Source organism: Rhinopithecus bieti, unplaced genomic scaffold, assembly GCF_001698545.2.
Source record: "Rhinopithecus bieti isolate Rb0 unplaced genomic scaffold, ASM169854v2 scaffold_34958, whole genome shotgun sequence".
NCBI classification, from domain to species: domain Eukaryota; kingdom Metazoa; phylum Chordata; class Mammalia; order Primates; family Cercopithecidae; genus Rhinopithecus; species Rhinopithecus bieti.
Genome location: NW_016814973.1, coordinates 834,161 through 856,943, shown reverse-complemented (window position 1 = coordinate 856,943; position 22,783 = coordinate 834,161). Strand labels below are relative to the sequence as shown.

The window sequence follows — 22,783 nt, the reverse complement described above, 5'->3', positions numbered from 1 at the left end:
GTGATGGTTCCACTAGACCACAATGACTATCACTGCAGCTGCTGCTCATGGGGCCGTATCAACAGTCCAGCCTTCACATTTTGGGTTGCTCAACTTTATCAGAAAAGCAGTTTCTCTAGGGCCAAGAGCTCAACCAGACTGCAGTCAGTGTCGGGGGTTTTACCCCACTGCCTGCTATCCTCTGGGACCCAAGCTGGTGAGAGCCTTCATTTCATCTCTGTAGACAATGACAAATGGGTCCTCCTCAAGGACTCAAAGCCCATGGTTGATTTAGCTCACATTTCTCACCCTTTGGCCTTTGTGCCTCACTTATGAGAAGCTGGTATCAGTTGGTCCAGTTTCTCATGCACTTATGGAGAGATAAGGAAGAAAAGAAAGCGGGGTGGGGGGGGGAATTGGGGAAAATGACTCTGGGCTAAATTTTGATAAAATATGGGTGATAGCATCATGAGCTAAAAACAAATCACTCATGCAAATGATAGTTCTCATTGTAAGAATTCATCATGAAGGGAAAGGAAACATTATTCCTTGAGCTCTTGGTAGGTATTTAGTAAATGAACTAGATACCTTCATGAACATTTTTGCATTTACTCCTCACAATAATCCTGTGAAGTATATAAAACGCCCATTTCCATAGACTAGGAAACTGAGACTCAGGGCAATGAAGAAACTATTCAAGACATGGGTAGCAGTGACATCTGAGCAGCTCTGAAGTCCAATGAGTCAGGCTGCCACTCAATATTCTACAAGTTCAAAAGTATAGTTCCAGTAGGACAAGCTCCCAAACTGCAAGTTATGCTTTGACACTAACACTTTCCCTTTTCTCTCCTTTCATGGAAGTTTCTTAAACATCCATTATGTTCTTCACACCCTTTTTCTCAGCCTCTCTAATCTCTTGGGCAAATGTGCATTCGCACATTTTCACGGTGCATTATTTTGCCCACTAAATATGCATTAAATACAAAATGCTGTCATTGGGAGCAGCATGGCAGGCCTGCGGGATTCTCAGCCTCAGGCTCTGGGCCCTACTGGGACCTGTCATGTTGGACTGGCCTGTTTGGCAAGCACTTGACAATTCTAAGAGCTTGGGTAGGGTCTTTTAAATGTCTCTTCTGGGTTTCTGTTAGGAGATTTGTTCTTCAAACTGTCAAACCCTAAAAAGACTGAAAGTAGCAGTCAACGAGAAAATGTGCAGAGAAGTAACTTGCAGCCTATGATTTACAAACACAGAGATGCTGATCATTATCACATCCTTGTCTAGTTAAACGAAGCCCAAACAAGAATCCACGTTTTCCTGGAGGAGTAAATACAGGGCAGAATACAGGCTGAACATCCTTGGTCTGAAAATTTAAAATCTGAAATGCTCCAAAATCTGAAACTTTTTGAGCACCAATATGACACCACAAGTGGAAAATTCTACACCTGACCTCAGGTAACAGGGATTAAAACATATATATGATGGAGCCAGGCACGATGGCTCATGAGGCTGTAATCTCAGTACTTTGGGAGGCCGAGGTGGGTGGATCAGTTGAGGCCAGGAGTTCAAGACCAGCCTGGCCAACATGGCCAAACCCCATCTCTACGAAAAATATAAAAAGTAGCCGGGCATGGTGGCATGCACTTGTGGTCCTGGCTACTCGGGAGGTTTAGGCATGAGAATCGCTTGAACCTGGGAGGCGGAGGTTGCAGTGGGCCAAGATCACACCACTGCACTCCAGCCGGGGTGACAGAGTGAGATGCCATCTCTAAATAAATAAACAAATAAACAAACCACCCCACCCACCCACCAACCAAAAACCAAACAAAAAACACATATTATGGGCTGATTGAAGGACTAGGGCAATATGCATTCATAACAGAATAAGAAATCATGTCAGTTTATGAACTTAGAAAATAATTTTAAGATAAAACTGTTGTTAATGAGGCAGATGACTCTGGAGGAAATGTTTTACAAAGCCATCCAGCAGAATGCCTCCTCTTCCCTAGAATGATCTGTTTTTATCCTTATAATAATCCTATGAGGCAGCACTTCAAACATTTCCTTTTCACAAATGAGGAGATGAGCAATAGAAAAAGAAGTAACCTGTCCAGTGTCATACAGCTGAGATTTAAACTCAGGTTGGCTGACTGTGGAGTTTATGCCCTCAACCTCAATTTTATTGGCTTTTCAGGTTAAAAGTCCACTCACCCACTGAAAAAGGTAAAAAAGGCACAAGGTGCTCTAGTGAGAGGCTCAACTAAAAGAAGTTTTCTAGTGAAACCCTAATTTTAAGCCTTTTTGGATTCTCTAATGCAGGGTCTGCAAAGCTCTCGTGTAAAAGGCAAAACAGTATACATTTTAGTCTTTGCATAGCATACGGTCTGTCATGACTACCTAACTCTGTCCTTGTAGCATGAAGGCAGCCATACAATACCTAAATGAGTGGGACGTGGAGGTGTTTCAGTAAAGCTTTATTTACAGTACCAGGCTGTGGGACAAATCTGGCTGTAGCTTGCTGACCCTTGCTGTAATGCATTATCATAAACTCTAGTAGCACTGCCTTCATCTATACTTAGGTAAGAACACAGTCCTCCAATAGGAGAATCGGTGGGTGAATGTGGAGAATACTATACAATAAATATTTGGAGCTGTTTCAAATTTTGTCTTGGAAAAAAATGGGGAGAAATGATTTCTTCAGTATTTTCTGTTATTTCTATTAAAATGGGGGTAGAATGAAACAGCTCAGAGTAAATAATCCATCAAGCCAACACTTTTCACTGATGAAAATTATGGAGGCTGGCTAGACTATGTGCATTTATATTTAATATTTAGTTTCATCTACATAAATTCACATACTCGGGCAGACTGGGACTCTATACTGGGATCGCTACGTCTGTCTATTCAGAATACAGAGAAGAAAAGGGAATAAAATGCTGGCAGAACAGTCAGAAAAAATAATCAGCAAGAAGCAAATCTACTATCTTGTTAATCCTGAAAGGCAGTGGTTTTTAATTCGCTTTCTTGGGTCATGGTGCTCATCACTGTGCCGATCACTGTGACAGGACAGCACGGTTCAACCCCAGGCACTCATTTCTAGTAATTAGTCCAAGCACTGATAACCCATTTCAAAGCCTGTGGATAGTAACATGCTGGGTCAAATCCGTATGGGGATGTATATTTAAAGACAAAAACAAAAAGAGTTCCAAATAGCGAATCCTCTGTTTCAAGTTATTTAAGATGCATGCTTTTCAGGACAGAAGAGTTACATGTGCCTTTGAGGTTTTCTTCCAGAGAAGCTTTATTTATTGAAACAAATTAAGCATAATTTCTGCTTTGCCAAACACAAAAACAACAAAAAAACAAAGACAACCAACCAACCCTCTTAGTGTACACACTGCTTTGAATCAGGAAACAAAATCCAAAATATTATTGCTATAAAGTGTTGCAGTCATGTTCTACATCAACTAACAGATGTTGCCTATGCAAAAGCAAAACAACAACAAAAGCTTCAGAGCGCTCCACGTAGACATTATTTCTTGCATATTGGCAAAATTAAAACATGGGCTCTAACCTGTTCCCAGCCTCTCCAGGGGATTCTGCCTGAGGAGTAAGGTAATCAGATCCTGGGCATCAGGTGGGGGTGCCTCTTCCTTCTCAGGCCAGTTGATCTCATCTAGAAGGAAGAAAAGTTGTTTATAACCGTATTGTTCACAAGAGGGTCCAGGTCCCAGCAACATGGTCATCACCTGAGAATTTGTCAGAAAGGCAGAATGTCAGGCCCACTCCAGACCTACTAAATCAGAGTCTGCATTTCAACAAGATCTTCAGTCGATTCCTAAACACAGTCATGTTTGAGAAGCTTTATTTTATAAGACATAAGGAGCACAGATTTTTTACAAGGTAGGAAGAGAATATTTCAATAAGCAGATCTTTCATTTGCTTTTAAATTCATTTTCTTTCAAAGAATTGGCTTCCAAAAAGTTGCCTCTCTAGTTATTAAAAGACTTAAAATAATAGAAACTCTAAACACTTCCATGTCAGGTGGCTAATATATCCATCCAAGGATTATCTCAGGGTAAGATTTTTCTCTCTTAATTTCCTCAACTGAGAATTTGGCCACAGCCATAGAGTTCTTCAGCTCTAAGAAACAAGAAGTAATTTTGCAAAAATAACTATTTCCGGAAACAAATAAACAAAAAAGGTCAAAGTGCTAAGACTGAAGAAGAAGAAGAAAAAAAAAACCACAAAGTAATCATAGTAATGGAAGTATTTAAAATCTGTCATAAATATTAAGAATACATTCTCATTCTGAAGGAGTTTGCCTGAAGATAGGTGTGCGTGCTTGTGTGTACGGAAATGCAATAAAAACATGAGTTATTTCTGTGTGTGCTTGCCTCTAGCTTCCTCTGCTGCAGTTTAAATCTGATTTGGAAAATACAACATGAATATGCATCTGAGCCGTAAGGCATCAAGAACAAAGCCAGCATTTGCTGCTTGTGTTAATTAAACACTTGATTCCCTTTGCCATTCAGGCCTTAGTATATCAGAAAACAGCCTAGTTATAAATCCATAAACAGCTCAGATATTGTATAAAGGGGTCATACACTGCAGGCAACTCACAAATCTGCTTTGTTAAAGTTTACAAATATGCCTGGCTTGCAAAGTCAATGATAGAAAAGAATGCTGTGATAAAGCAGCCTCATATGCCAAATGAATTTTTCCCCTACTTCCACTGCTGGACTTTGTAAACACAGTCCAAACAGACCGAAGGTGGCTGATAAAGATGTCAGTGATGCCTGAGAAACTTTCAAGAAGAGAGACCTTTCTGATCTGTTCCAGGGAAATTTATAAAATCGTCAGGTAGAGTAGTGATACACCCTATTTAATTATCATTTAGTTTTGCCACAGGCCACATACAATAGTTACGGTCAGCTTGCAGGTTAAGATCTGAAAGTTATTGAATTTTAAATGGAAGATGAACAGCTGTTACAGAAATAACATTACACCATAACAGCTACCAATGAAATCATTAACAATCTGTGGATTCAATTTGCTTCTTTCCCATTCTCATCATTTATTATTTGGTAGACATTTGTTTTAGGGTTTATTACATTTTTGTTAATTTCTTCATTATGCCATTAGCCATTTTCCCCATTTATGTAAACGTTACCCACATTAACCTTTTCTTCGTGGTGCAACTTTCCTATCATGGAAAGGAAGACTGGACGGCAATTAAATTGCCTGTAAATCCCACACCAATTTCTTTGCAGAAAAAGCACACGATAAAAAATGGTTTTGTTGCTAGCACATTTCCAAATTCTATGTTAACATAATTTCTTCAGATCAATTTTCAACAAAAACTGCTCTCTTGAGATTAAGAATGTCAGTTATATGCTTTGATGAGTGAGTTCTTTTAATTCGTTGGCTCAACTGTTTGATAAAGGTTAACATTTTAGTAGTAAAAACTGTGACACTCAACAGATTTACATTAAATAGCTGCTTCCCAACAGTGACTTAAAGATAACTCCTGATGATATTTACCACTGATGACTTGTCCAAATAGCTCTTCTGGAGTATCCCCAAAGAAGGGCACGCATCCAACCAGAAATTCATAGAGGATAATCCCCATGGCCCACCAATCCACCGGCTTTCCATAACCCTGCCTCAGAATCACTTCTGGTGCAATGTATTCAGGTGTGCCACAGACCTAAAAGATAATTGCAAAATTCAAATAATTGGAATATTAGACACGAATTAAAATGAGCAAGATGGCTAGTCACCAATTATTTTGCCCAGAATGCACCTGCTCAACCACATGGAACCACATGGACAAAGAACTTAAGAGCAACAATTATAAAAAGGTATTTAAAATACCAAGGCAAAGAATTATTACCAAAGATGGGAAGTTTACAGTTCTGCTCTAATGTTAAATTATATGTAATGTTTACTTTCAAATTGAGAATCTGACCCTGTTTGGTAGTTTTACCTATTATACAATATTAAAACCACTTATAATCCTTAAATTTAAAATAATAATGCATTTTTAAGTTTGTCATTGTCAGAGAGAGTTTTAGTATCTATATGACCAAAATACATTCACACACAGGTTATTTCATAAAAGCAATGACAGTTGAGCTGTGTTTACCTTAAGTAACTTTACAGTGAACAGATTGTGGGCACATGGTAATGAGGCATGCTTAAAGGGAAATGGGCTGTGGCTTGGATTTAGCACCCATGATGGTACAATGCATCATGAGTTTCACAAGTACTCTACTGAGACTCCTGAATTCCTTACAAAAACAGTTTTCCATTTGTCTCTCTCACACTCTCACTTGTGTGCAATTAGATCATTCGTCTTGCTAATAGACCATAATGTTGGGAGAGGAATGTAGAGGGAGCAGACAGTTCAAAGAGGCCCAGGGAGAAAAATGGAAGCAATTTGCACTTTATTAAATGTAAGGTTTATACAGACATCTAAACCACCAGCACTAATGTGAAGATGGCCCACACAAGTTGATTCTGAACTTCACTGGCAATACCATACTTTGTATTTCTCAGTAAACTAAATGGCACCCAAGCTTACCTGTTTATCCAGGAACTCTCGAGCATCCTTCTCAATATGACCCTCATAAAGGTTGGTAGTCATGCTCATTAGTCCCACCTTAGATAATCCAAAATCTGTCAGCTTTATGTGTCCCATGGAGGTAACCAACAAGCTATGAGGCAGAAGGACATATAACACAATAATCACTTTATAAGCTGGTTATCTATTTTCATTTTCCCCCTACCCCTATCAATTTCTAAGACTATTTAATATATGGGCATCAAGCTTATTACAAAACCCAGCCTGGAAAGAGATGAAGTCACACAAAGATGTCAAATACTTCCATCTAGCAGCTGAGTGTAATTCACAAAGGAGGGCTAGAGACAAGGCGTAGCTAATCTTTGTTGGAGCAGCCACATACAGCATCATTTATAACACTTTGAAACTTTTGGAAAAATTCAAGTATGAAACTCTGATCCCTTTCCATTTTCACAATAAGAAAATGAAAAAGAAATGGCATACACCAGGAAGTAAGCAACCCATTTGTGATACAAATGAGACACAAGATAAAAAAAAATAAAAACCAGAAAATATTGTTCCAGATTTCAACTTTCATCTCTAATTTAAATTTCTACTCATTAAGCACAAAACCTGTATTTCTTACACATGCAAAGAATCTGCAATATAAATATATTTAAAACTTTTCATTTTAAGTGGGAAAATAAAAAGTTTAAATAGTACTATACAGTCTATTATAGTGAATTTAAAAATCTTAAAAGAAGTAGAGCGGAGTTTTAAAAAAAAGCTACTGGATGGAAATATCCCAAAAATGTATAGTTTGTCTTTGGTAATATTGTGGAATGAATTTTTTTTTCTTCTTTTTCTTCCCTGAATTTTTCGAGATTTTGCTAAGATAAGCCAGTGAGTCAACTGTACATGAAACTTTTCAGCAACTTAAATTAAAGTCTTTACATATTAATATGTTAATGGTTTTTAAGGCATCTCCAAATTAGTGGATAAAGCATGAAATATTTAAATAAATCGGTGTCAAGAATGAATAGCTATCATCCTGGAAAAAAAGTCCTATCTGTATCTACAAATCAGACACCAAAATCAATTCCACCATAAATCGAAAAATTACTATAAAATTAAATGTGGTAAAACAGAATGTAATATCCCCAAGCACTTCATCTTGGATAGGAATAAGTAATCTAAGTATGACACCCAAATAAAGAAACTATCCCAGAAACACAACTAGTAGCGTTCTATGAAGCCATTATCACATTTGAACATCACTAAAAAAAAAAAAAACCTTAAAAAAATTTAATTTCGCTGGCTTTAGATTATCTTTTCTCTTGTTGCGGTAACTTTTTTTTTTTTTTTTTTTTTTTTTTTTTTTCTTTTTTTGATACGGGGTCTCATTCTGTCGCCCAGGCTGGAGTGCAGTGGCATGATCTTGATCTTGGCTCACTGCAACCTCTGCGTCCTGGGTTCATGCCATTCTCCTGCCTCAGCCTCCCAAGTAGCTGGGACTATGGGCACCCGCCATCATGTCCGACTAATTATTTTATATTTTCAGTAGAGATGGGGTTTCACCACATTAGCCAGGATGATCTCGATCTCCTAACCTCATGATCTGCCCGCCTCAGCCTTCCAGAGTGCTGGGATTACAGGTGTGAGCCACCGCGTCCGACTGATAAATTATTAATATAAGCATTGTGGGGGGTGGGGAACTAGGGGAGGGATAACATTAGGAGAAATACCTAATGTAGATGATGGGTGCAGCAAACCACCATGGCATGTGTATACCTATGTAACAAACCTGCACATTCTGCATATGTATCCCAGAACTTAAAGTATTTAAATATATATATTTATATATATATATATACACACACACATGCACATATGCATTGTATCCTTTTTTCTATGAGTTTCCTGAACTTCAAATAAGCATATCCTTTAAAGATTTACATACAAATTACCATATATACTGTTAAAACAACTTATTTTGGACATTATGGAATAATTTAAAAATGAACATTGCATTAAAAGAAAACATCTTTATAAACATACAAGAACTTTGTATTGGGCAAAAGAAGATATATATTTCATTTGTGTACATACTTGTCTGGTTTCAAATCCCTGTGTACAATTCCATAATTATGCAAATATTCCAAGGCCAAGACCGTCTCGGCAAAGTACATTCTGGCCATATCAACAGGGAGAGGACCCATGTTTTTCATTAAAGTAGCACAGTCTCCCCCTATAACACAGGAAAAAGAGTTAGTAGCTATAGGATCAAGGCTTAATGGAGAAAATCAGGTTAGACTGCAGAATTTCAAGGTGAAATAATCTCTGCCCATAGACACAGCATATCATAGTCACAACTGGAGTCAGTGTGTGAACCTATCATGTTTCTAACTAAGACATGGCATGCAGAAAATACAGATTTTTATTTAAGAAGTAGTATTCATAAGAGAGAAGGTTTGGCTCTGAAGTGAAACTGTACTTTAAAGAACTGCTAGCATAATTTTAGGATCATGGTAACAATTTAAAATATACCAGCATAAAACATGGATTCTAGAATCAGGCTACCTGAGTCCAAATTCTAGCTCTGCCTCTTACAAGCTGAGACATCCTAGGCAAACTACTCTTGGTTCCTTCATCTGTAATACGAGGATGGTAACAATGTCATTTTTGTTAGAATTCTTATGAGAATTAAATGAGATAATCTATATAAAGAACTTAGGATATTGCCCAACACATATCACATATTAAATGTGTGATAAATGTTAGTTATTGTTTTTGTTAAGATAACCACAACAGAGGTTAAAAAAGCAAAATATTGGTGTGGTAGAAAGAACACTAGATGAAAATAAGGCAAGCTATGTTTTTGTCTTTTATCTACCATCTATCTACTAAGTCTTCCTTGCTTGGACTTTATTTCGCTCATCTATGAAATGGAAAGGTTAAACTAAAAGGATATCTAATGTTTGAGTTTTATAGTTTCAGGATTCTGTTCAATGACAACAGCTTAAATTAGATGCTTTGAAATTGTTACTGATCTATTCATCTTGTTAACTTTATGTCAACAAGTCATGGTCACTTGAACTCAGAAACTTAATGTAAAATTGATGGAAATAAGATTACTTGGAGCATTGAAAAGGTACAAACCTCTTAAAGAAAGAAAAAAAAAAAGCTAAAAATCAGGAAGACTGGCTTCATTTTCTTGAATGTACCTCCTTTTCCATTTTATTTCATACCATAGACTGAAAAGAATATATATTTCTTTCTGTAAGACTAATTGTGATGAGTACTTTTATGATACGTAATAAAAATAAGTAGAAGAAAATCCCATCACCTATATTCCAACTTTAATGACCATCTTAGAGGAGGGAGTTAGGATTAAAAACTATTAAAAAAGATAAACAACCTTTTTCCAGATAGCACTAATTTTCCCTTTGTTATAGTCAAGCAGGCACTTTACAAGCAATTATCAGAAGATAATGACTGGGAATACAGCCATCTCATTTGCCTGGGCTTTAGTTCCTAGGTGGATACAGCCATTATGTGGCACAAATACAGAAAGCTTCAACAACACAAATGAGCAAGGAATTTCTGGGTACAGGTGTCATGTTCTCTGTGTCAGATACTGATATACCTTCCACATATTCCATGACCATGCACAAGTGGCGCCTTGTTTCAAAGGAGCAATACATGCTGACAACAAAGGGGTTTTCTGCAAAAGTCAGGATATCCCGCTCCACAAAGGCCTGCTGGATCTGGTTTCGAAGGATGAGGTTCTGTTTATTAATCTTCTTCATGGCAAACCTCTGCCGGGATTCTTTATGCCGAACAAAGTAGACTGCCCTGAAAGGGAGCAGAAGTATTGGGGTTGACAGGAAGAGAGAAAATAAGGATGTTTTGGGGATACAGTAAACCATATAAATCATCAACTTTTTAAAAGTTCACACGGCAGGTGCAATGTAGCTCCCACAAGCTGGCAGCTACAAACATCCCATCCCAGGCTAAACTCCTTTGGCTAGATTGATTTTTTAAAAATTCTTTCAGTTAAAGGTCAAGGGTCATAATCAGGCATCAGATTCATCTTCACTGCTGAAGGAAGGAAATGAGCAGTTCCCAAAGTGAGCTATTTCCTAATAGCTAGTTGACATTTTCAGTTTTTCCACAAACACATCAGAATCCGATATATGTCAGAACAGGAAAGAATTAACAAAATTACACACATATAACAAGCTAGATCCTTTCTAGCATTAGATATATATTACACACTTTTTCTCAACCAACTAAAGCAATGATTTTCTTTTTTTTCCTTCTTCTTCTTCTTCTTTTTTTTTTTTTTTTGAGATGGAGTCTTGCTCTGTCACCCAGGCCGGAGTGCAGTGGCACGCTCTTGGCTCACTGCAACCTCTGACTCCTGGGTTCATATGATTCTTGTGTCTCAGCCTTCTGAGTAGATGGGATTACAGGTGCATGCCACCATGCCCAGTTAATTTAGTGTGTGTTTTTTGGTACAGACAGAGTTTCACCATGTTGGCCAGGCTGGTCTCGAACTCCTGACCTCCTTGGCCTCCCAAAGTACTAGGATGACAGGCGTGCACCACCGTGCCTGGACCCTAAAGCAATAATTTTCTAAATGATACCCTTGGGATCTGCAAAAAACTCCATAGCTTCTTCGAGTATCTGGCTTCCAATTCAGAGACATTTACTTCCGAAGAAATTTCTAGATAAATGAGAAGTATGTGTTTAACACATTATATGGGGCTGTCCTGCAAAAAAGGGTAGCATATTTCCTCACTGCAGTCCTCAGCATGTGCTACCCCATGGCCGTTTCAACAGGAAATGCATTTCTCAGCATAAGAGCGGGCCAACGATGGAGCTGTATTTCTGTTCTCTCAAATCCATGGTCAAGGTGTCAGGGAACTTTACAACCAGACCAGGCTGCACTCAATTTCTGCCTAAAGCCTCCCCCAAATATTTTATAGAGCCAATTATGTCTAGGTAAAGACAAGGGACCCACTGAGGCTTGGGATAAAGGAAAGAAGAGAATTAGAAGGAGGAGTCTTAACAGTTCATCTGGAAATGATGAGCAACAAGGAACATGTCTTGGATGGGCTCCTTTGTCACAAGTCCTCCTCACCTGTCAATATCATGGGAGAACAAGTTTGAAATCTCCAATAATCAAACAAGAAATCATTTACCTGAAGAACCATCAATCGCAGTAAAGCATGTCCAGTGCCCACCTTATAAAACAGGTGGTATGTGATCTGAAATGGATCTTCCACTAGCTACTTCACCGTCCCTGAATAATGACTGCAAGGGGGCCTAGGACACCCTATGCTCCCGCTCAATCAATATACCAGGGTGATTTACTGACATAAATTTCAACTATATTCAATCCCAGTTTAATCAACGTTAACATTTTTCCCTTAAGTGTTCAGCTAGGAATTACTTTTTCTTTCATGTATGTGTATCTTTATCTCTGTCTTCTCATCCTGCTCATCTTTTCCTTTATTCAGCAAATCACACATCTATATTTTGTCTTGGTCTAAACATTATTATTATTATTTTGCTTTGCTCATATTTTCTTCTCTTCTCATTTCTTTGTTTTTCTAGTTCTTCCTTCACTGAATAGTAAAAAGCTTCTTCACCATACCTCCCATAATCAATGCACCAAATGATCTAGTGCTGTCACTCCCATGGTAAACCAGCCAGCTGGATGCCCAGCGCTTTCCACACCAACTGGTGGTACTCTTCAGTATGACCAAAGCCTTGGGCTCCCACCATTCTGAGTGATTCCCACACCTGTTTTGCTGGCTAGATTTGATATTAAGGTTAACTAATTTAAACAAATATTTAAACTGATGAAACATGAGTGTAAAAAGGGAAAGCACGATTGTTTATCAGAAAACTAAACAAATGTTTTAGAAAATCTTAATAAATGTGAGTTACTAAATTAAATTCCTGTTGATTTAATGTGGGTGACAAGATTGGCAAAAGTTGAAAGAATAACAAAAATCTAGATTCCTACATTCATATTGCTTCAAGTTCTTGTTTCACCATTAAAGAAGGTAAAATTGGAAAACAGAAACAATGTATTGTAAGTCTAGTTTACACTGACTTTCTTGAAAAGGCCTTCCATCAACAGACTGGGAAATTTATGTATATTTAGGCTAACTTAAAATGTTTAAAATATGTATCTTTTTAAATTATTTTCTACTTTGACTAACTTTTAAATTAAACAACCAACTACTAGTTCTTTTTGTATCAGATTAAAGGCTTTTAGTATATTTTTCTTTTTTCAACTACTGATCAGCTACTATCAAGAATCCACAGATAACTTGAGTTGCCCCTAATCAGCTGATGGTAGCAGGACAGAAATACAAAGGAGCACAGAAAATAACTTGGCCATCCCTCAAATAGAAGATAAGTACTGATATACAAATATTGTCATTTGATCCACCATGGTCAAGTCAGCTTCATCCCCAGGATGCAAGGCTAGTTCAACATATGCAAATCAATAAATGTAATGCATCACATAAACAGAACCAACCACAAAAACCACACGATTATCTCAGATGCAGAGAAGGCCTTCAACAAAATTCAACAGCCCTTCATGCTAAAAACTCTCAATAAACTAGGTATTGATAGAACGTATCTCAAAATCATAAGAGTTAACAAACCCACAGCCAATATCATACTGAATGAGCAAAAACTGGAAGCATTCCCTTTGCAAACCGGCACCAGACAAGGATGCCCACCCTCACCACTCCTATTCAACACAGCATTGGAAGTTCTGGCCAGGGCAATCAGACAAGAGAAAGAAATAAACTGTATTCAATTAGGAAAAGAGGAAGTCAAATTGTCTCTGTTTGCAGATGACATGATTGTATATTTAGAAAACCCCATCATCTCAGCCCAAAATCTCTTTAAGCTGATAAGAAACTTCAGCAGTTTCAGGATACAAAACCAATGTGCAAAAATCACAAGCATTCCTATACACAATTAATAGACAGACAGAGAGCCAAATCATGAATGAACTCCCATTCACAACTGCTACAAAGAGAATAAAATACCTAGGAATACAACTCACAAGGGATGTAAAGGAACTCTTCAAGGAGAACTACAAACCACTGCTCAAGGAAATAAGAGAGGACACAAACAAATGGAAAAACATTCCATGCTCATGGATAGGAGAAATCAATATCATGAAAATGGCCATACTGCCCAAAGTAATTTATAGATTCAGTGTTATCCCCATCAAGCTACCATTGACTTTCTTCACAGAACTGGAAAAAACTTCTTTAAATTTCATATGGAACCAAAAAAGAGCCTGCATTGCCAAGACAATCCTAAGCAAAAAGAATAAAGCTGGAGGCATCATGCTACCTGGCTTCGAACTATACTACAAGGCTACAGTAACCAAAGCAGCATGGTACTGCTACCAAAACAGATATGTAGACCAATGGAACAGAATAGAGGCCTCAGAAACAATGCCATACATCTACAACCATCTGATCTTTGACAAACCTGACAAAAACAAGCAATGGGGAAAGGATTCCCTGTTTAAAATGGTGTTGGGAAAACTGTCTGGTCATATGCAGAAAGCTGAAACTGGATCCCTTCCTTACACCTTATACAAAAATTAAGGTGGATTAAAGACTTAAATGCAAGACCTAAAACCATAAAAGCCCTAGAGGAAAACCTAGGCAATACCATTCAAGACATAGGCATGGGCAAAGACTTCATGATTAAACACTAAAAGCAATGGCAACAAAAGCCAAAATAGACAATTGGGATCTAATTAAACTAAAGAGCTTCTGCACTGCAAAAGAAATGATCATCAGAGTGAACAGGCAACCTACAGAATGGGAGAAAATTTTGCAATCTATCAATCTGATAAAGGGCTAATATCCAGAATCTATAAAGAACTTAAACAAATTTACAAGAAAAAAACAAACAACTGCATCAAAAAGTGGGCAAAGGATATGAACAGACCCTTCTCAAAAGAAGACATTTATGCAGCCAACACATATGAAAACAAGCTCATCATCATTGGTCATTAGAGAAATGCAAATCAAAACCACAATGACATACCATCTCACACCAGTTAGCATGGCGATCCTTAAAAAGTCAGGAAACAACACATGCTGAAGAAGATATGGAGAAACAGGAACACTTTTACACTGTTGGTGGGAGTGTAAATTAGTTCAACCATTGTGGAAGACAGTATGGCTATTCCTCAAGGATCTAGAACTAGAAACACCATTTGGCCCAGCAATCCCATTACTGGGTATATACTGAAAGGGTTATAAATCATTCTACTATTAAGACACATGCACACGTATGTTTACTGTGGCACTGTTCACAATAGCAAAGACTTGGAACCAACCCAAATGCCCATTAATGATAGACTGGATAAAGAAAATGTGGCATATATACACCATGGAATACTATGCAGCTATAAAAAAGGATGAGTTCATGTCCTTTACAGGGACATGGATGAAGCTGGAAACTATCATCCTTAGCAAACTAACACAGAAACAGAAAATCAAACACCACACGTTCTCACTCATAAGTGGAAGTTGAACAATGAGAACACATGGACACAGGGAGGGGATCATCACACACGGGGCCTGAAGGGGGGTTGGGGGCTAGCATTAGGAGAAATACTTAATGTAGATGACGGGTTGATGGGTGCAGCCAACCACCATGGCACGTGTATACCTATGTAACAAACTTGCACGTTCTGCACATGTACCCCAGAACTTAAAGTATAATAATGAAAAAAAAAAAAAAAAAAAAAAAAGAACCCAAACAGGGGGTTTTCAAACAGGAAATACATATTTCAAAATGAAGGTTAGAATTTTAAATACTGACAGGGAGAAACCCGTATCTTTGTATTATAGTTTGCCTATTCTGGAGAGTAAAGTGGCATACAGCTTATTATCTCTTCCTTCAATATTTGGTTTTGAGTAAGTTTAGTGCTGAGGAGCCTTAGACGTATATTATGAATTTCACAGATGATCACAAGGTGGCCATTCTGATTTTCAATCAAGAATCACCATTTCTTACATAAATAACTACTCTGCAATATGTTTGAGAATAGGAGTGAAGGAAGAATAGACTTATCCATGATTTTATGAAAAAATAAAAGACAAATATGCCTCCGGCCCAGTATGACCAGCATCCTTACTGGGTCTCTCTGTGGCACTGTATAAAAAATGGCTTTAGTCTTTATTCTCAGATTTTCAGTTCATAAAACTTTGTTTGACTTTCTGCTTTCCCTTGCTATGATGTACTTACAATAATCAGTTAATCCTTGGGAATACTGACCCAAACCAATTTAAAAGAATCCTATAAGTAGCTTGAGATATCGCTGCCTGAGGACATGCATATCTTGATGAAGTCACAAGGGTCAAACAGACTTCCTAGTTAGAATTAGTTGTGGGTGGATTTTTTGTTTGTTTTCTGTTCTTAGGTTTTTACATTTCTGTATTGCTTTGGGAATGTTACTCTTCATGTTGAAATTTGTTTATTTAGTAATAATTGTTGTGTGTGTATATATATATATATACCTTTTCTCTTTTAAGTTGATGTTCCAAATGTGCTTAAAGTTAGCAAAGAGAGAGAGAGAGAGAGAGACAGGAGAAACAAGGAGAGATACGACAGCCACCGACAGCCAGATATATAACACTGTTGAGTGGACTGTAAACCTCCCAGTGTTAAAAGTTGTACTGAACTGATTGATATGGCTCCACATTTCTTCTCTGCTTTCTGGTCCCAGAGGTTGTGCTTTCTTTGAAGAGGCTGCTTTGGTCTCTCTTCCTACACTGACCTCCCTGTGAAACACGAAAACCCAAGGGTAGAAGGTGGGGGGCGGGGAAGACGTAACCAAAGACCTTAGTTCTCTCTGAGCCAAGCTTCTCCCCACCCATGCAGAACTGAGGTGTAGGAGGGTGGGGAGAAGTGGAACTAGAAGCTGACAGGATCTAGAGTAGAATGAATCAGCCCTTATTGCGAGCATGAATGTCTAGCGTGTATAAAATTATGCACGACTCTGAGAGCCCAATACGTGACTCCGTGCTAGCAAATCTCCATGTGGGAATGAGGGTGCGTGTACCAGAGGAAAGCTGAGAGGAAAGACCACAGGGAGAGCATGTGGGAGACAGGGCGTATGCCGCTTGTGCACATGTGCCTCTTTGAGACATGTCCCAGGCCCCTTCACAGGTAAAAGAGAATTATGTGCATCAAGATTAGAAGGAAAGACAAAGTGGGGGAGAAATGGTGTGCCTTTCAAAATTAGTTTTTTACTTTTAACATTTTTAAGTCAATTTTATTCCTTTACTTTGAAAACATCTGAAGTTATGACTTAAAGATCCTGGTGGAAGTATTCACTGGAAGAAGCAGTACCTCTACAACTCCAATTAGGATGGCTAAACATTTTAACAAATGGATACCTTCTAGAGAGAAGAGAGTTCCACTTAGAAATCAGCATATCCGTGACTCTGTCTCTGGGCCTCTCCTTGCCTACATGTAAGTGGAAATAATATCAACTACCACACAAGGGCTCTTGCGAGAAGAGAACATGTATAAAGAAACCACCACAGTGCCAGGCACATAGCCCCAGCTTTCTATAAAGCACTAAGTTGGCAAAAAGACACATTGAACTTCCCGTCAGGGATCAGAAGTGTGTTAAACAGAGAAGGAAATCAGATGTTTATCAACTTGGCTTTATAACATGAATTTTCACCAAGCATAATGCTGAGAAAGCCCTGTGTGTTTTAGCACTGCAGATAGAAGCCCTTCCTAATGACAGGGTTAGTTCCCAGCTCCACCAGTTTTTGAGGAGTCATGGAATCGGTGTCTTTCTGAGTCACTGATGTGAGTGGTAGACCCTGTGCATGGATACCTAAGGAAGCCTCTAAAAGGGCCATTTCAGCCACCCACAGGGGGATACATTTGTTCAGCCAGTTCCCATAAGCCTGCAATCAGCCTCACTAACTGGGTGAACCAATAGGGGTGGTTCCATTCACATTTCAAATTAAAGATTATTAAAACGTGGAGAAAATCTATCAGAAATAAAATGAGAGAGTAAATCTGAGAAGAGAAAAATAAAAAAAGTTTTGGCTGATCCGCAGAGACTCCCACAGGCAGCTTGTGAGTGCATTAATGACCTGGCCTGCATCCTGGGTGTTTACTGATTCACAGCTTGTTTAACTTCTTGTATATTCCCAACTATTCCCCAAAGTGTGATATACCTCATCTACTATACAGTGGTTTAATCGCACTACAAATGAGTTTACTCAACCAGTTAGAACTCCAAATACTGCTAAGATATATGCCCGCATTTTTAAAAGTGGTGCTTCACAGATAATCTTATTCCAGAATTCCACTGCTAATAAAATCTAGCAGTGCTCAAACCCATATACCCATTAAATCAAAGTTTAATCTTCTCCCTAATGAAGAAATAAATTTTCAGGTCATTTCCAAAAGTGTAAAGAACTAAAAAATGATAAGCAAGTAGAAACTACAAACCATTGCATGCTAGAACCATCTTCCTAGTTAGAAAAGTTTCAATGAGGTACTTGAAAAATAAAATATTGCAAAAATACATCAGAAAGCATTTATAAGCCACAACAGGAAATATGGCATTTGACATATCCTGAAAACAAATCAGTGAAGCATAGAAGGGACTCACAAATATTTAAGTTCTTAAGTTAATGGTGTGGAAAATATTCGAGGCGAAAAAATGGTAACAGAAACATCCCTTGTGGCACAACAAAAACCTCTTTTATTTCATCTGCTCATCTGTGTGATAAACAGCAATAAATGTCCATGCGATTGTTTATTGCTCTTTATATACAGATAGAATTGGAATTAATATTTAATTAAACTAGAATTCTTGGGTTGTCTAAACTGGATCAGGTTATAGTTTGTGCATTAATTACCCTTCTAAATTATTAGTAACTCAGAAGATCCTGTCACTGTTTACCGCCACAAGGAGAAAATTGTGTGTCTATAAAAAGGGATCAAGGAAGGAATACCATTAATATCATTAGATTATAGCATACAGCTCAATTTTGAAAACCCTGGTGTAGGAGTTCGAGGCTGCAGTGAGTGAGCTATGATTGTACCACTGCACTCCAACCTGAGGGGCAGAGCAACATCTTGTTTCAAAAATAAATAAATAAATAAATAAATTTAAAACAAAATGAAATAAAAAAAATCCCGGTGTAATAAAGACTAAAACAAACATATTACTCTAAATCAAACTTATCCAACCCACAGCCCGTGGGCCGCATGCAGCCCAGAATGGCTCTGAATGCAGACCAACACAAATTTGTAAACATGCTGAAAACATTATGAGTTTTTTGTGATTTTTTTTTCCGGTTATCAGCTGTTGTTCATGTTAATGTATTTTATGTGTGGCCCAAGACAGTTCTTCCAATGTGGCCCAGGGACGCCAAAAGATTGGACACTCCTGCTCTGAACCTTCAACCAGACTTATTTAAAGACATTTATCTTAAGGTTGTCTGCTGGTCAGACATGAAATACAGGCTATTTGTCATGTAGTAATACTCTACAGAAAATTACAAATATATGATTATATATAATATAGTATTTAATATATACATATGTATCTCAATCAAGAGTCAGGTACTTCTTTTAACCCAGAAGGGCAAAAATGAAGGAGGCAGAAACAAGAGTAAATAAAATTTTTCCATGAAAGTCTTTCTCTCTAACCCTCTAAAGTAACTACTTGGTCACTTGGCATGTTTTCTGATGAGGTGTCCAGTAAGAAGTGATTTTGGCTGTACAGTACAAGTCTCAGGGAAGGAGCAGTGATCTGAAAAGTCAAGTCCTTATACAGCATCTATCTGGCCTTAGATAAATGTGAAGAATAAATGTATTACTTGAGTGTGCAGAAATACAATAGAGAGCTTTTCTTGAATTACTCACCCATAGGCTCCGTTGCTAATCAATTTAATCGTTTCAAAATCACTTTCCCGAGGTTTCCTTCGAAGTTTCAGGGAGGCATTAGAGCTCTTGGAAACAAAATATGGAAGTTAAAAGTAGTTTAGAATTAAGAAAATTATTTTATCAGCAAATAGATAATATTTGAATTATATGCTGTTATATAATATGTTGAAGTACAGTATTCCAGCCACAGGAACCTGAGGGATAGCTTTACAGAGCCATCATCCACAGCAATGCTGACAAACTCCTTGTGACACTGTCACTTAAGTGAATCCACATTTCCAGGCAATCAAGGACAATTCCTGATATTAATTTCTTTTTGTAAACTACTCAGGTCGGCCTTGTCCTAGTCTTTTAACATTTTGGGATTTAACTCCAAAATGCCAAGCTTTCCCTTTGGTTTCTGTCGGCCAAAAACGAATGGGCCGGAGTGGCTCTACATGGGGCTGTATCCCTGACAGAGCATGTCTCTTTCATTCCTGTGGCAATCTTCATTGCTCAGAAAAGTAGTAGGCAACATGTGGAACACCCAGGTATAGAATGCCTGCCTTTCTTCACTTCCATGCTAGAAATCTAACATGGCTTACAAAACAAGTTTCAAAAAGACAGCTCTTTAAAAAGTTTAGCTCAAAGGATGGGAATAGAAAAAAATGCTTAAAAGAAATTCTCTCATGCCCCATTTATCTTAGCACGGAGAGGGAGTTACCAGCTCTTTGCTGCCCTCTGCAAGAGTCCAGAATTCCCTTCCTATTGTTTTGGAAGCAACCCTGTGTAGGTGCCATCATCCTCAACTCAGCGCTGTCATCGCTGACCCTGTCATCCCCACTCATCTTTGGAAGACTTGGCTACCGATCTTCCTCTCTGCCCAAGAGCTCTGTCACCATCCAGGGTGACTTCAGTGTCTACACATATAACCCACCCAACACTCTGGCCTCCAGACTACTTGACCTCCTCAACTTGAACCATCTGTCTCCTCTTCTCCCCCTTGGCCTCTGGCCAAGATCTGGATCTATCTAGTCATCACCTGCCAATGCTCCATCACAGAAAACAGACTTCAAGACTGGGACCACTTACTTGTTTAGTCACTCACTATTACTCTTTTAATTTTTTTATTCTTTTTTTATTTTCTTATCTACTTTGCACTGGCTCAGAAGGTAATTCACTCACTATTACTGCTCTTTCATGGCTTTGGGCTGCAAGGCTCTGTCCAAGGCTCTCAAATCTCATTAACTCTTCCCTACATGAGTAATCTCATTTATGTTCATGGATGACTCCTAAGTCACTTCCACCTCCACCAGAAACTCTCCCTCTGAGTGCCAGAAGATACCAGACCTTATATACAGCTGCCAGTTTGATGGATCTTCTTGAATGTTTCAAAGGAACTTTAGTCTCCATACATTCAAAATTATGAGTCAGATAATAAAATTAATAAAACAGCTATCATGGCTGGGCGTGGTGGCTCAAGCCTGTAATCCCAGCACTTTGGGAGGCCAAGACGGGCGGATCACGAGGTCAGGAGATTGAGACCATCCTGGCTAACACGGTGAAACCCCGTCTCTACTAAAAAAATACAAAAAAACTAGCCGGGCGAGGTGGCGGGCGCCTGTAGTCCCAGCTACTCGGGAGGCTGAGGCAGGAGAATGGCGTAAACCCGGGAGGCGGAGCTTGCAGTGAGCTGAGATCCGGCCACTGCACTCCAGCCTGGGCGACAGAGTGAGACTCCGTCTCAAACAAACAAAAAAAATACAGCTATCATTTATTTAGCACTTACTATGTGATACTGTCCCAACCGTTTTACATAAAAATCTCATTTAATCTTTTACAAACAGGGAAACTGAGGCACATAGAAATTTTCCCCAACCCCCAGCTGGTAGAAAGCAGAGTGTTTTCAAATCTAGGCAACCTAACTCCAGAGCCTGGGTTCTTATCCCCTAGGCTACACAGCCTGCTCCTGCTTTCCTAATCCCTAATCTGATGCATCCTGGTTCCTCTTTTGGTGTTCATAATTGAGGAGAACGGCACCAGCATCCAGGGCCTCTCACCTGTGCCACGGCAGCAGCCTCTGAACTGGCTTCCACATGGTCACCCCTCCCTCCTCCTCCCACCCCATTGCTTTCTGCACTGCAGTGTGATTTTTTTCAAGTGATAACTCTGATTGGTTTATCTCCCTATCCATTCCTCCCACCCTCATATACCCATACACCTCCTCCAAAGTTCAGTCCCATTGTTCTTAAAAAACAAAAACAAAAAACCTGACAAACATGAACAACAGGGACCTAAGCATCCAGTTTTTACTCAAGTGCTCTAGTTTCTGCTGTCTCCCTTGCTTAGTCCTCTGATGTAGCCTGTGTCTGCAATGTTCCTTTTGCCCCTTCTTACCCTAGTAATTTGTTATGTTTAGCTCAAGTGCCATTTCCTTGGGAAATCTTTTGGGAATGGACAGACTATGGCAAATATCTTTACGTTATGGCAGCACATGGTCTTTTTTCTTCATAGATCTCATTCATATTTATCATTTCTATTTTTTGCATGTGATTTTTTTATTAAGTTTTGTTTCGTTTTGAAAGAAGGGGCTAAAATTGTATGCTTAGCGCCTGGCACAGTGCCTTGCACACAGAAGCACAATAAACATTTGTTGAATAAATAAACGAACGCAGCCAAAGTCTCCAGATGCTAAACAGAAAAACCAACATTATATTTCATCAAGAAATATACTTACACTCACTGATTCATCTGTTTCTGGTGTTTCTGCTGTCCCACTGTCGTAGTTTCCCAACTGAGCCATTTCTAAGTTTAAAAAAAAAAAAAAAAAGTACGCTTAATAAAAATATTGCAATTGGATAAGAATCCTAAGCTGAAACAAAAGAAAAATAGTTTCTCCAATATTAAAAAAATTGCTCTAGATTCCCATGTGCCTATGGGAAAATCTTAAATCTAAAAAAAGGCAGCAACTGGTATTTTGAAATTGTTCACTATACACCCCTCCCCAGAACCCCGTTTCTTGCAAACACCTAGACATAGGAACTTTAGAGGCGGGGCGGGGCATAGGAACTCATTGGCTGATGCAATCACCATAGCTTGGAAAGGCTTCGGTGGGTCAACAACTCTGCTTAGAATCAGGTATCCGAGAGAGGCAAGTCTTTCCAGGCTCTGGCGGGCATGAAAGCAGCACTGACTACAGCTAGGGAATGATTCTTTTTTTTTTTTTTTGAGACAGAGTCCAGCTCTGTCGCCCAGGCTGGAGTGCAGTGGCC

At 38.6% G+C, this 22,783-nt stretch overlaps 1 protein-coding gene across 9 annotated transcripts in view; it reads right to left on the bottom strand.

Moving 5' to 3' along the window:
• Positions 1–22,783, bottom strand: part of MAST4 (microtubule associated serine/threonine kinase family member 4) — a 589,801-nt gene that overhangs the window by 30,914 nt on the left and 536,104 nt on the right. For all 9 annotated transcript variants that reach the window (XM_017852851.1, XM_017852852.1, XM_017852848.1 and 6 more), the window contains 7 exons: positions 22,249–22,316; positions 19,512–19,597; positions 10,189–10,397; positions 8,652–8,790; positions 6,564–6,696; positions 5,522–5,687; positions 3,552–3,653 (listed from right to left, as the gene is read on the bottom strand). In XM_017852851.1, coding sequence (XP_017708340.1) covers positions 3,552–3,653; positions 5,522–5,687; positions 6,564–6,696; positions 8,652–8,790; positions 10,189–10,397; positions 19,512–19,597; positions 22,249–22,316 — 903 coding nt within the window. The remainder of the gene's footprint in view (positions 1–3,551; positions 3,654–5,521; positions 5,688–6,563; positions 6,697–8,651; positions 8,791–10,188; positions 10,398–19,511; positions 19,598–22,248; positions 22,317–22,783) is intronic.